This window comes from Cotesia typhae, unplaced genomic scaffold (genome assembly GCF_013202065.1).
Source record: "Cotesia typhae breed Kobodo isofemale line unplaced genomic scaffold, CoteBio_Ctyphae contig_48, whole genome shotgun sequence".
In the NCBI taxonomy this organism is placed as follows: Eukaryota; Metazoa; Arthropoda; class Insecta; order Hymenoptera; family Braconidae; genus Cotesia; species Cotesia typhae.
The window spans coordinates 5,873,065-5,887,832 of NW_027423756.1; the positions used below are offsets into that span (position 1 = coordinate 5,873,065).

At 29.1% G+C, this 14,768-nt stretch overlaps 4 protein-coding genes across 4 annotated transcripts; 3 read left to right on the forward strand and 1 right to left on the reverse strand.

The window, feature by feature from the left end:
• The first annotated feature begins 843 nt into the window (after positions 1–843).
• On the forward strand, positions 844–5,073 carry Rbpn-5 (Rab GTPase-binding effector protein rabaptin-5). Its single transcript, XM_074247136.1, has 7 exons — positions 844–1,184; positions 1,335–1,442; positions 1,721–2,166; positions 2,248–2,753; positions 3,076–3,475; positions 3,563–3,673; positions 3,755–5,073. Exons 1-7 carry the CDS (start codon positions 1,136–1,138, stop codon positions 3,920–3,922), a joined length of 1,788 nt encoding a protein of 595 aa, XP_074103237.1. The 5' UTR covers positions 844–1,135; the 3' UTR covers positions 3,923–5,073.
• On the reverse strand, positions 4,642–9,178 carry Pat1 (Protein interacting with APP tail-1). The gene is made up of 5 exons (XM_074247137.1): positions 8,415–9,178; positions 8,039–8,152; positions 6,404–7,501; positions 6,169–6,334; positions 4,642–5,300 (listed from the first exon to the last, which is right to left on the reverse strand). Exons 1-5 carry the CDS (start codon positions 8,577–8,579, stop codon positions 5,071–5,073), a joined length of 1,773 nt encoding a protein of 590 aa, XP_074103238.1. The 5' UTR covers positions 8,580–9,178; the 3' UTR covers positions 4,642–5,070.
• Positions 9,179–9,323: 145 nt separating this feature from the next.
• Positions 9,324–12,317, forward strand: Ltv1 (LTV1 ribosome biogenesis factor). Its single transcript, XM_074247138.1, has 6 exons — positions 9,324–9,511; positions 10,145–10,897; positions 11,273–11,401; positions 11,473–11,661; positions 11,736–11,990; positions 12,073–12,317. The coding sequence occupies exons 1-6, from the start codon at positions 9,509–9,511 to the stop codon at positions 12,193–12,195; spliced, it is 1,452 nt and encodes a 483-aa protein (XP_074103239.1). The 5' UTR covers positions 9,324–9,508; the 3' UTR covers positions 12,196–12,317.
• A 224-nt stretch (positions 12,318–12,541) lies between these two features.
• On the forward strand, positions 12,542–14,429 carry Vha13 (V-type proton ATPase subunit Vha13). The gene is made up of 3 exons (XM_074247140.1): positions 12,542–12,698; positions 13,075–13,175; positions 13,442–14,429. The coding sequence occupies exons 1-3, from the start codon at positions 12,617–12,619 to the stop codon at positions 13,613–13,615; spliced, it is 357 nt and encodes a 118-aa protein (XP_074103241.1). The 5' UTR covers positions 12,542–12,616; the 3' UTR covers positions 13,616–14,429.
• Positions 14,430–14,768: the final 339 nt, after the last annotated feature.

Below are 14,768 nucleotides of genomic sequence, written 5' to 3' on the forward strand. Positions count from 1 at the left end.
TTTTTTAAAAATACTTTTTTGGAGCAAATTTATTTAATAAAAAAAAATTGTCAAGTGACAGTTAACTTTAATGTCATGTATAATAGAGTTTTAAATAGAGTTTAAAAACGTTATTTATTATTTAATTTTCATTTCATATGATATTTATTTTTAATATTTAGAACTAAGCGAGACGAACAGAGACAACTAGTAACGAGACTTAATTTTTTCGGAATTGACGAGACCGAGACGAGAGATTTTTGATACTCTCGCCTACTCTTGTCTTCTGGGAAGCCCTAAGTAAGATGCAAATCAGTTTTTTTTTTTTATAACTAAAAAAAAATATTTTTTTAGCTATAATTTAATTAATTAATAAAAAAAAAATCCAAAAATTTTCATGCGTCTCCTGATTTTCTCATTTCACAATTAAAATTAATTTACCAGCTATTTAATAATTTTAAGAACATTTTTAATAAATAAATTATGGCAAAAAAATGTGAAAAAAAATTGACATGTAGAAATTAAAAAAAATTAAAAATCCAATTTTTTAAAAATAATTTTTCGGAACTAATTTGATTGTTAAATAAAATTTAAAAATTGTCAAGTGACAATTATTACCTTTAATCTTATCATTTCACAAAATATTTTAACTTGAAATATAAGTAGTTGTAATTCGCTTACTTTTTCCCAATTCTATATTTATTACCGTTGAGCTTTCCTTAATTAATAAGCACCTCGATAGTTAAAAGAAAGTGCCTCTAGCGCCAAGTGGCCAAAATTAAAACTACTATAAAAAGTTCTACAACATATATTCAGTCAGCACTCGGTAAGGTGACATTTCTTAATTATCTTCTCCGTATTTAGATGTGAATAAAAAAGAATCGAATTTTAATAAAAAGTGTACAATAAGTATATGAATTACATGTGGATCGATCAGAATTATAATAATAATTAATCTTTCATTGATATATATAACCAGTATAATGCGCCAACAATATTATCAAATACAACAACGAATAATAAACCTGACAAGGTTATAGCCGGGTTAACACATTATTTATCTATCCTCAGTGTTTAAGGTTGTAGTGTACTGCTAGTGATTCATCATATGTGTCCATTTTATTTATTTAATTAGAATTATTCAAATTATTAAACGATGGAGACCAATCCAGAGGATAATAACTCGGTTGTGGAAAATTTAGAAGGTAAATTAAAATTATTTATAAATTTACCTGTCAGTTAATTGTCATTATTCATTAGCACTGACAATTTGTATTTAACTTGCTATTAGTGTTATTGATGGTAATTACCACAGGATTTAATAAAAAATAAACTTAATGATTATTTTTTCTTAGTTGATTTACAAACAAAACTGGAGAGGTTGCAATCAGAAAATTCTCACATGCGAGAAGAATTCAATGTCCAGCGAGCTAAAATGAAAGAATTATTTCTGCAAAAAGAAGGTAGGCTTAAATAATTAATCAAAAATATGTAATACTGAAGTTAGCGGTCAGCTGTCAATGAAAAAAAATTTTTTTTTTAAATTAATTACAATAAAAAAATGCTTCTAAAAATTTTCACTTGTAATTTTTATTAATTTTCACATGTGAAACTTTTTAATAATTTAATTGCTATAAAATTCCAAAAAAATTTTTAATATCTGTCAACTTCAGTGTTATGAAAATATCCTAATGGTCTGGGTTGGATTAAATTATTAATACTTAATTACTTGATATTGCAGAGGAACTGAAGAAACGATCTAAGGAGAATTTAGAACTGCAGGATGAATTAGTTAAATTAAAGCACGAATTGGATGAATCCAAGAGCCAGTTAGTCGTGGCGAATATCAGATTAGAGAATGACATTGACGTAGAGTCCCATAAAGCTCAAGAAGAGATAGCGTCACTCCAGCAGGTTATTCAGGACACGATGGAAGAATCAGCGTGCACGCGAGAGCAATTAGAAATGGAAGTTGCCAAGCTTTGTGGTCACATTTCAAAAATAGAGGAGGAAAATTCGTTCCTTAAATTACAGATGTCTAAAGATTTGCCCGTAGACGGTCCTCAGATATCACTGTCGCATGTCACGAAAACTCTCGCAAGAAAAGTTGTCTCCCAACTGGGAGCTGACTCGCTGTCTCTGGGCTCAGATAATATTGAAGAAAGTATGAAGAAGGTTAAAAAATATGTATGTATATTTTACTTTAATTTAAAGTAATTGGAAATTATTTATTAAATATTTTGCTTGGCAATTTTTTGTACTTTTTAGGCGCAAGAAGATGCTGAGGTACTGAGGTCACTGGTTGTACCGCTGGAAGAAGAAATAAAAGCGTTGAAAGAAAAACTTAGATCAACGGATGATGAATTGCAGAAATTTAAGGAATTACCTCAGCCGCTGTTGCAACCAAAGAAACTAGACGGAGACCAGGGTGAAGCTACGTGTGATATGTGTGTAAATTATGAAGCTCAATTGGTTAAAATTCAGACTACAGCTAAGGAACTGGAAAAACAATTGGCTGAAACTGATAAAATGCTGCAGGCACAGCGAGAAGAACTGATAAAAGAGGTGGAGTTTCGCAAAGGAATGGAGGAAAAGTGGAATGAGAAAAAGGAAGAGCACAAAATCAAAGTCACTGAGCTGACTTCAGCTTCGCTGCAGGCTCAGCAAACGCTACAGGAGTTGAAGATGCAGTTTAGGCAAATGCATCAAGGTGTCGGTGAAGAACTAGCTAAATTGACTCGTGGGAGAGAAGAAGTTCAGAGGCATTTAATAGAGTATGTATTTTTTATTTTTTCTATTTAATACTTGGTTAAAATTGGTTGAATCAAAAATTTATTCATATAATAATATTAATTCTGCATGAGTTTTTTTTTAACTGTCTATTTTTTTATGAATTTAAAAAAAATATATGAATAAAATCAAATAGAAAATTTGGTTCAAAAAAATAAAAATAAAAATGGTGACCTTACTTGAAAATATTTTCTAAAAATTTTTCAACCCCAAATTATCGGAAAAATTGTGCTTAAATGCTCCTTAAATATTTTTTATCCATGCATTGCATTGCATGTTTGAAAAATAAATAATTTTTTTGTGCAGATTACAGAGAGAAAATGAAGTACTTGTAGGTAAACATAGTAAACATTCCCAACAGCTGCAAAGTGAGAACATCAATATGCCAAATACTATTGAAGAACTACATATGAGTCTACTGAGAGCTCACGAAGATTTGATTATTGCAAGAGTAGCTCAAGAAGTTGCGCAGGAAAAAGAAGCTACTATGCAGTACGAGTTGAATTTGCTACGCGAGCAAATGATTGCTGAAAAAGACGAAAAAATAGAGAGATTAGAAAATTCACTGAGGGAAGCTTTAGCCGCAAGGAAAGAAGCTGATACGACGATCGCTGAATTAAGACAACGGGTTACCAGCCTCCAGCAAGTATTAGAGACAAGTGGAGAGGTACAGAAAGATTTTGTTCGGTTGTCCCAGTCGCTTCAGGTAATTGTTGATTGGATTATTGATTAGTAATTAGTAATTAGTGGTTATTGTTGAAATGATTAATGTGATTGGTTATTTATTGAATAGGTTCAATTAGAAAAGATACGAGAATCTGGCAGTGAAGTTAGGTGGCAACACGAAGAAGATGTTGATGAATGTCCGACGTGTCATACTGTTTTTTCGCTTGGAAAGAAAAAAGTAATTTAAAAGATAATACTTAATCTTTATTAGTGTATTTAATTATAATTTTAATTGGTTTTTGTGTTATCTGATATATAGGTGCACTGTCGACACTGCGGTCATATATTTTGTCAAGCTTGTTTATCTCATGTTGTAAACAGCGGCCCGAAGCAAAGACCTTCCCGAGTTTGCAGTGTTTGCCACACGTTACTTGTTCCACATACCGCGCCATACTTTAGTCAACAACCTCCACATACACCAGATTAATTAAATTTTATTTATTTAGGATTCTCCGATGAAACTAATTAATTAATAATTATAATGAATAATTAAAACAGCAGAGTAAAGCGTGCAATAAAATATTTAGTGCGACAATGTCGTCACACTAAATTACTAAAACAATTTCATTAATGAATATGTTTTAAAAATATTTATCGCTTGAATAAAAATTAAAGTTTTCAAACAGATGAATTATATTTTACAATTTAAAATGTTCTGGAGTTCAAATTTATCTTTAATTTAAATTATAAAAAAATAAAATAGATATAAAAAAAATAGAATTTATTGTTGTACATAAATAATATGTAACGTTTAATGTAAATTTATGAAAATATTAATGCTTTTGAATGTAATTTCACTTTATTTATTATTATTATTATTATTATTATTATTATTATTATTATTATTATATCAGCCTCGTGATTTTTTTTTCATCAAATTTTTTTTATTACCCTCGTTAAAATGGTTTTATGATAAATATAACTATAAATATGTATTTATGAAAACGTAAATAATCAACACATTTATTTAAAAGATTTTGTGTACTTTATCAAGTTTCCTTTTTTATATAAACTATTGTGATGTATTGATAATATTTAACGGATATTATCTCTGTACATATTGTTTTAATTTGTTGCTTTTTTTTATAACATGCTTAATGTTGATACACAGATTTTGGTATATCTAGATGTTTTATATATTAACAATTGTGTTTTTTTTTTTTTTTTTTTTTTTTTTTTTTTAATATTTGGAATATCACTAGTATTGTATAAAAAACTGTCTGATATATCATTATTCCCTTCCACTGATCGTCTGTTAATTAAACGTCTTTAGTTTTAAAATTCGCTCTTATACATTTGTCAATATTGCATCATAATTATTTGTGATCTAAAAATTGCTTACATAATTATGTAACAATGGATTCATAGAAAAAAAAATCCGTTTTTACATCATTTACTAAATGAACTAAACTCCAAAAAATTCCGACTAATATAGCTTTAATTGGATATTATTTTAGTGATTGAAGAGGGATCTGAATACAGATCAACGTCTTCATAAAATAAAGTTATTACAATTAATAGAATTTTTTTTCTCTCAACGCCGAAAAAAATATATACGTATTTATGTAAAATAAATTACATCAAAAAAAATGTTTTTATCACATTTTCAATGGGTTGAGGACATTCGTTTAAGTCAATCGGGGAGTGTTCGGACTGATTGTACTGTTTTCTCAAGTCATGCCAACAAATTAAAGTGTCTCTGTACTCCAAAAGTTTGTCGTACTCGTGTAATTTTTCATACACGTGCAATAAACCCCGGTAATCGTATTCCAGTCCGCTGTAACTCTTACCGAATAACTTAAGATCTGCAAACAAAAACAAACAATTAATAAAATTAACATTTAATTAATAAAGGACGTATGAAAAAAATTTTTTTCCTCCAATCAACCTAAAAATGTTTATAACATTCAGATTGGTAAGAAAAGTTAATAAAATTTTTTTTTTTTTTTTTTTTTTATCATAATTAAATGTTAGCCTTAGAAAAAAAAAAGTTATAACACCGGTAAAAATAATGACTTTTCAATTGATTTTATTTAAAAAGAAAATGGATTTAAATTTAAAAAAAAAACCAAAATATCAGTAACATTCTATTTGAAGAAAAAATATATTTGACTCAATTACAAAATTTTCATTTCTATTGACCTAATAATCATGTCTCCACTGATAAAGTGTAATGAATTATATTTAATTGTACAAATTACAAAATCATATCAGATTAAAGAATTTTTTTAAAGTTTAGATTTACAAGCAATATATATTTAATATTTTTTACTTTCAGAAGCAAAAGATAATAATAATGGAGACGGCATCGGAGTGGTGCCTAGCTAAATTGATACTTTAGTTTCTTCTTTAATCAAATACATATTCTCTTCAAATAAAATAAGTAGAAGGGTCATTATTTTTACCAGTGTTATAACTTTTGGCTTTAAAATTTTTTTGTCTTAGAGCCAAAAGGGCGTATACAAAAAAATTTTTAATACACTTTTCTTACAGATTCAAATGTTATAAACATTTTTAGATTAGTTGGAGTGAAAAAAATTTTTTTTTATAAGCCTTTTTGGCTCTGCAGAGCCAAAAAGGCGTAGATGTTGAGATGCGCCCTTTCATCAGTAGTAACGCGATATATTTCTGGATAAAAAAATCTAAACAATGATAATAAATCCAAATACATACTAATGGCAATGCTGCGGTAGTAGAGTTTTTCCGCGTCACGATAACGATCCATATGAAAATTATAGAGCGAAGCCAAATGTCCGATGCTTAATCCAACTTCGTAGTCGTTGGAGCCCAGTAGTTCTTCCTTTATGCTTATGGCTTTTAAATGCATCTCTTCAGCTTCCTAATAACACAAACAAATAATCAATAAGTAAATTGAATAAGTTTGAAAGTTATTTAATTTAAAAATTACCTGAAATCGACTCATGCTTTGATAGAGCCGACCTAAATTTCCGTAATGCTTAGCCGTTTGTACATTTCGCTCCCCGAAAGCCGTCTGGGCAAGACGTAAAGCTGAGAGATGCAGGTACTCGGATTCCAGTAACAAATCTTTATTCGACGTCGCACCATTGTCCTGCTCGTTATCGAGCGCTATTTCTTCCAATATCAACGCCTTGACACGCTTCGCGCTGGCCAACATCAAGTGTTCGTACGGTAAAAGTTTTTCCATTATGTCAATAGCTCTCTCGACGTGTTCGCGCGCCTTTGTAAATCTACCAGAACTGTATTCACGTACGTAGAGTGCGTACGCTAAGTCTTCGTGAGCAATAGCGACATGTAAATTAGTGCGTCCAAATATTTGTTCTCGTATTTGCAGAGCGTTTTGATAAACAGGAACACTATTAGTAATGCTATCAAAGTTTAATAAATGAAATCCGTAGTCTATAAGAACATCACAGAATTTTGGATGATTTTTGTCAAATACCTCTCGTGCCAGATACACCGCCTGACGTATTAGCAAACCGGCTTTTTTAAACTCCCGCTTAACAACGCATGATTTAGCAGCCTGACGTAATACGTCTATTGTAATACGTGGCGGTAATGTTGGTTTTAATTCTTTCAATGCCGCGACACTCCACCCGTAAGCTTGATTATACTCACTTCTCATAAAAAAAAACACACTGAATTCAGCGTAAAGAGCTGCGTGATTGCAATCTTTATAACCAGCGTCCTGTAATTTTTTAATTGTATATAGTGCCAGCTCGTGTGTCTCTGCAGCATCTTTAAATGCACAATAAGCTGCTTGAGCTCGAAGTAATTTATGACAACAGTCCAACGTACGACACCAATTCTCTGATGTTTCGCTCTCGCTGATACATAAATCTCTGCAGGATAATAAAACTTTTGTACTTTCTGCATACCATCCAGCATCGCTCAAAAAACTTCCGAGTTTAAGTCCGAGATCTATTATGTTCGCTTGGCAGTTTGATTTTTTTTTTATTTCTAAGCAGCATACATTGTAACTTGTTGCCAATTCGTTGTCAATTTTTGTTCCGTGATCCATCAGGGCCTTTTAAATATTATTATTTTTTGTTAGCAATTTATGTTGATTATAAATTATAAAACTATTGTATTGAAACATCAGTCAACTTTATATTATCTATTTGTGAAATGGCTTTAATTCTTTTATCTCCAGTCATGAGTGTGATAAAATGATTTATTAAAAAAAAAAAAAAAAAAAAAAAGTCAATTTATTAACTCAAAAATTCAGTTATCAGCTTCAATCAGTATCGTACATTAACATTTACTTTTTAAATCGATAATAATTATTTTATTTTATTTTATTAATATAATAATTAAATATACCAACCGGATAATTTATAATGACATTTTATAAATTGTTGAGCAAATAAATGGTATCTAAAGTCATTTACTAGAGCTTTGACGTTATAAATAATTTTTTCATGTATACATTTTTTTTTTTCAAGGACAGTTTAATTATAATACAAATAAAATTGACTGTTTTTATTTTTTTAGACAACTATTAATAGATAAAATAATATAAAGATTTAATACTAATAATTAATAAAAATAATAATAATAATACCTGAAAAACTTGGAATAATTGAATCCTTTTGTTTCTGACCCTTAGCATCTTTGAAAAGGTATCTAAATTGCTGAACTCGGCTCCCAGTAGACATAATTTATTTTTTTTATGCAACTGAAACAACAATAAATTGTGAGTGAGTAATCGCTATCATTAACACTATTATTAAGTATCAACAATAGTAAAATAAATATATATTAATTTAAAAATACATAATGTAATAAAGTAAAGCAATAAAAAAACAACTACGCTTCTTTATTAATTTAAATAATAAATCTTGACGGATGAAGAAAAATTTAAAACGTCAAACTTAGAAACATAAAAAAAGAAAATATTTAAATTAAAGAAGTAATAATAAGTAATGAAATTCTGTTACCTCATAGTAAACGTCGAAAAGAATATTCTCAGGTAAACAAATAAGATATTTTTTCAAATTTGTAAATCTGTCTGCAACACGACAAACGCTCAATTCGTAGAGTGTTTTTGTTGAAGATGAGCCAGTATCTGTAGCATCAGCTTGCGGTTTATGTTCATCAGCCATTTTACTTATATTGCCTTGTATATGTATTATCGTTGTCAATCACCACCACCAATAACAACAATAATAGTAACGTAATAATAACAATATTAATAATAATTATAATAATGATCAATCGCTGATCCTTCAACAATAACAACAACCGCAGCCACCAATACAACCAATATCAATAATAATAATAATAATAGAAATAATTTTAGAGTTGATGATGATGATGATGAAGATGATGATGATGATGATATAGGATACTAAACCGTTGTAATATCGTGTAACTACATCAGCAGCAACATAACACAACTGCTGTTGCTGCTGTTATGTAGCCGATATGTGCCTTAAATGTCATTTAATCTGTTTGTTGAATTGTAGCTTACGTATATAGGTGATTACTGTTCAGTAACAATAAAAAAAAAGATTTATTTAAATGTGAAAATCCCAGATTAATTAATTGTATTAATGTGCCACCTTTTTTATAATAATATAAACAGTTAACACTTGTAATGACAATTGGCTTTGTATTTATTCTTGTTCAACTCTTTGTGGTGTATCTGGTGTATCTATCTGTTGTCGACATTAAGACGACTCCACGACACTCTACACGTAAACTACTACACCACTTTGCTAAATTCCACACTATATATGATCCCAGAATAGCCATATTTTATTGAATTGAGTCATCCGCGTGGTTGTCAACCCAGCCGCTAGACTTCGCTAGACACTTTATCCACCAGCTATCACATATCACAGCTGCCTGCCATATCCAGTTCCTTACTATCGGACATTTATTATTGCACTGAAAACTGGAAATAATTCAACACGTTTTATGGTTTATGAATATATGGTTTAATAAAATTTTTGTGATTATTTAAGTTGTTAAATAAATTTTTTATAGCAAGTATTAATTCTCTTTAATATAACCTGCAAATCTAGGAAAAATGGTGAGTACTGAATCCACGTGAGACACCAAATTTTTAGGTTATATTTATGTGAAAATTAATTTAGCAGCTATTTATTAATTTTTAGAATTTTTTAACAAATAAATTATGGCAAAAATAAATGAGAAAAAAATTGACATTTAGAAATTTTTAAAAATTATAAATGTAATTTTATGAAAATAGTTTTTCAGAAAAGATTTATTTGTTAAATAGAATATGAAAATTAACTTAGCTGATAGTTGATAATTTTAAAAATTTTTGTAACAAATAAATTATGGCAAAAAAAAATTGATATTTAGAAATTTTAAAAAACTATAAATGCAATTTTTTAAAAATAATTTTTTGGAGCGAATTTCTTTGTTAAAAAAAATTAAAAAATTGTCAAATGACAGCTAACTTTAATGTCATAAATAAAATTCAAAAATTATCAAGTGGCTGCTAACTTTAATGTCATTGATTTAGCAGAGATGTTAACAATTTTTGTTGACAAATAAATTATAGAAAAAAAAAAAATTTACACAAATAAATTTAATTTAATTTTTAAATAAAATCAAATTTGGTCAGGTGACAGCTAACTTTAATGTCATTATATTTATATTAGTATCTCAAATTATTGACTGGACTTAAATTTTTCAGCCGAAAGGAAAAGTAAGAAAATTTATTGAGAAAGACAACTCAGTGACGTTCCACTTGGTCCACCGATCTCAGCAAGATCCGCTGATTACTGACGAGAATGCTCCGCAGCGTGTTTTGGTTCCGGTTGATTCTGAAAAACACGATAAAGATCCGGCGAAAAAAAATCTTAAACAGAAGAAAAAAGAAGAGCAGGAAAAGTACGGGATATTTTTTGATGACGACTATGACTACTTGCAACACTTGAAGGATGTTAACAAGTTGTCAGTCGAGTGGGAACGAGTGGACGAGCCGAGCAATAGCAATAAAAAGAAAGAAGATAAAGAACCACCTAAAATAAATTTACCTTCGTCGGTATTCGCTTCTTCTGTGGAAGAAAAAGTTGGGCTTTTGAATAAAGCTGCCCTTGTTTCGGGACCAAGGCTGGACTTTGATCCTGATGTGGTAGCTGCTATGGACGATGACTTTGATTATGATGATCCAGATAACCAGCTGGAGGATGATTTCATGCAGTTGGCTAACGCTGAAGGTTCAGGTGAATTCGATGAGGAAGATGAGGGTGAGTATGATTCGGATGCTTCCTCAGGACTCTTTGATATTTCTGAAGAAGAAAGAGACGAAATTGCCAGCCTAGATGGTCCTCGATATCAGTTTGAAAAAGAAGAAACTAAATCGAGATTTACTGAATATTCTATGAGCAGTAGTGTCATGAGAAGAAATCAGCAGTTGACGCTTGTTGATGAAAAATTTGAACAGGTAAAAACTAAAAAAAAGTTACACATTTTAAATTAAGGAAAATTTTCTCGGGAAGGTTTTTATTACAAGATTAAGGGATTAAATAATTAGATAGTATCATTTTTATGCATGAACTTTCAAAAAATATAAAGATAAAAAATTATTGCACAGACTAATACAGTCTAATTATGTTTTAAATCTCCTGAAGAAGTTGGAAATAAACCAACGAAACGTTGAGATATTTTTGGAAATGTAACATCTTAATTTGTTGTTGTCCAAGTTCCCGACAAAATTTTCCTTAATTTATTTTAAATCATGGATGAGAACCATCAAGAGTTACACATTTTTTTTTGTAATAAAAAAGTACTGAGTAATCAATTAGGTCGTTTTTAATAGATGTACGCAGCATACGATGAAGAACAGATAGGAGCACTGGATGGTGAAGAAATTGAAGGACATGTTGAAGATAATTCAGATTATATATTGCAAGTAGCTAATGACTTTCAAAAACAACAGCAAGAATCTGTAAGTATTGATAAATTAAATTTTATCAATTGTAAAAATTTGATTAATTAATATAATATTTAATTTTTCAGACAGTAAGTATTTCAGAGTTAATGAAAGATCGTTTAAAAATAATTGAAGCATACTCAGACTCTGACGAAGAACTAGAACAAGTCGAAGTAGACGAACGTATAAGAAAGAAATGGGACTGTGAAAGTATCCTGTCTACTCACAGTAACCTTTACAATAATCCTAAATTGCTGGAAGAACCTAAACTCAAGGTATTTTTATTTTTTAACCAGAATTTTTATTCGATAAATCAAGAAATATATTTATATAATATTTATCATTACAGAGGGAGAGGAAAATAGAAATAAATAAGCGTACGGGAATACCCAAAGGTATATTGGGTGAGCAGCCTGGAAAACTGACAGCAAAAAATTTAGCTCTATTAAGTCTGGGAAACGAGGACGAGAGAAATCCGTCTGCTGCTGCGAGATCGATCGCCGAGACTCAGAAAAGTTATTACAGTGAGATAAGTACGAGGGTGAAGAATGAAACTTCTGATCAGAGGAAAGAACGTCATAGGCAATTGAAGTTGTATCGAAAGGTATTTTTTTTTTTTTTTATTTTTTATTCGATAATTAATAAGTTGAGAGCTGGGTAGTTAATTAAATTTATTTTTTTTGTAGCTACGTAGAGAAGAGCGCAAAGAAAATAAACTGGCATTCAAAGAAGAGAAGAAATGCCAAGAAAAAATATTATTAAATAATAAACGTAATAATTTCACAGCTTCAAACACGATACACGTATAAAAATAAATAATTTTTTATTTCTTACAATTAATTAGTAATATATATTATATTAAAAGTAAAATAATAATGATGAAAACTTTTGTACATGAAGAATAAAGAAATATTGAGGGAATAAAACTAAATTGTCATTATTTAATAAACGCCATAAAATTGATTGGCAGAATTGTTACATGTCAATTACATTGTACTTGGAAGTACATTCATGTATTTGGTACGCAATGCACATACTTAGATATTACATACTTGTATACAACGTAGTTGTGTGTGTATGTATGTTGAGACCACGTGAGTTAAAATAAGAAACAGCGCCACCACTGTAAGACGAAGCTCGCCAGCAGTTGTAGCAGTCATATGATCGATTTGTGATTAGTTTCACGTAAAACTGCTCAAAATTTTATTCAATCATTAATCGTGGTGAAAAATGGCCAGCCAGACGCAAGGTATCCAGCAGCTTTTGGCTGCTGAGAAGAAAGCAGCTGATAAAGTTACCGAGGCCCGAAAACGTAAGTTATTTTAAATATTTTGTCTATTTAAATTGTACAATTAACTCTAATCCTGAATTCAATGATACGTGTGACTTGTGGGAGTGCCTTTTCATCAAAATCATCAACACTGGCGACGAATGTAATTTGGGTGTGGGCATATCTTATTAATTGTCAGCACAAATAATTATTTATTTACAAGAACAATTATTTTTTTATTTTATCATTTGTGAAATATTTATTATTCTTTTTTTTTTTTTTTTTTTTTTTAAATTGGAGCTAATATTTTCAGGTTGGGCTTAACCTTGAGTTTTATTTGAATTCAGGAATAAATGTTATAATTATAAACTGAGCTTTCTATTTGTTAATTCAAGTAATATTTGTTTTGTTATTTTAGGTAAAGCACGTAGGTTGAAGCAGGCTAAAGAAGAAGCTCAGGATGAGATTGAAAAGTACAGGCAGGAACGTGAGAAACAGTTCAAAGAATTTGAAGCTAAGGTACTACTATTTTTATTAATGAAAATTAACTTAGATTGTTGATAATTTTAAGAATTTTTGTAACAAATAAATTATGGCAAAAAAAATTGACATTTAAAAATTTTTAAAAACTACAAATGCAATTTTTTAAAAATAATTTTCTGGAGCAAATTTATTTGTTAAAAAAAATTAAAAAATAGTCAAGTGACAGCTAACTTTAATGTCTTTTTTTTTCTATCAATATCTCGGGTAGATGATGAATTATTAAATTGGTTGGTTTTTTACAGCACATGGGCTCCAAAGAAGGTGTAGCGGCTCGTATTGACGCAGACACAAAATTAAAAATAGAAGAAATGAACAGTCAATTATTGACTCACAAGGATGCGGTAATCCAGAAAATTTTGGAGTTGGTGTACGACATCAAGCCCGAGTTGCACCGCAACTATCGCATTGAAGCCTAAGCTGCCAAGATGCAGTCGATATACGAAAATAAAATAAAATCTATAATAACATATTAAAATAGTTATGATTACCATTAAAAAATTATACAAATCTATCAATATTATGTAAGTGTAAATGTCTCAATGTATCTTTCGAAAAGTATATCGTTTAAATGTATTTGAAAAAACAAATAATATATATTATGATAACAATTACATACTAACGTAGATGTAGACAGTGATACTCAAACTTTTAGAATATTTATCCAAGTCGTTATGACAATAATAACAAGTATTCAGATATAACCACTGTTGTTTGCACAGCTTATGTATTTAATATTTAAGTAACAGTTTGAGAATTACTGCAGCACTATCAATTAACAATGTATAATAATATTAATATTGATTATTTAAAAAATGTGTCAGTTTGGTACACCAAGGCCTAGGTGTACTTACCTCATACATTTACCAAATAATAATATTATAATAATTAAAACTGTTTTAAAGGTGGTGGCTATTAAAATCATGTGTTAGATTATTGTTGCTAGGCTTCATTCCATTATTTTTTTCTGTAACATCGAGGATTATTATCATAAATATTATTATGTACAATCTCTTGAGAGTCTCTTGTCAGCTCCAAATTATCATGAGACTCTTACGACATTATACTGATTAATCAATTATTATTAGTTGTAAAATTATTATGTATCACGTTTATTTCCGCTTGTATTTTACTTTTCTTCCAGTTATTAAATCTAACTTCAAAACAAGTGACTAAACTTACTATCAGCCTGTACAGTATTAGCATCGAAAATAAATGTTAAAAAAAAACAAATCGTTTTATTAATTTGTAAAATTATCAATCACTTGATAAATTTTTAGTTTTTCTTGAAAAATAAACTAGAAAATTATTTTTAAAAAATTGCATTTATAATTTTTTAAAATTTCTAAAGATGGAATTTTTCAAATAAATTTTTTTTGCTACAATTATTTATTAAAAAAAATCATAACACGTCTTTTAATTTCAGTGTCATTAAAAATTACACATTTCTTCTATGAAAATTAAGTTAACCGACATCTAATAGTTTTAAGAATTTTTTTTTATTAAAAGAATTATTATAAAAAAATAAAAAAAAATTTTTCACTGGTAAAAAACTTGAAAAACTATAAGTGC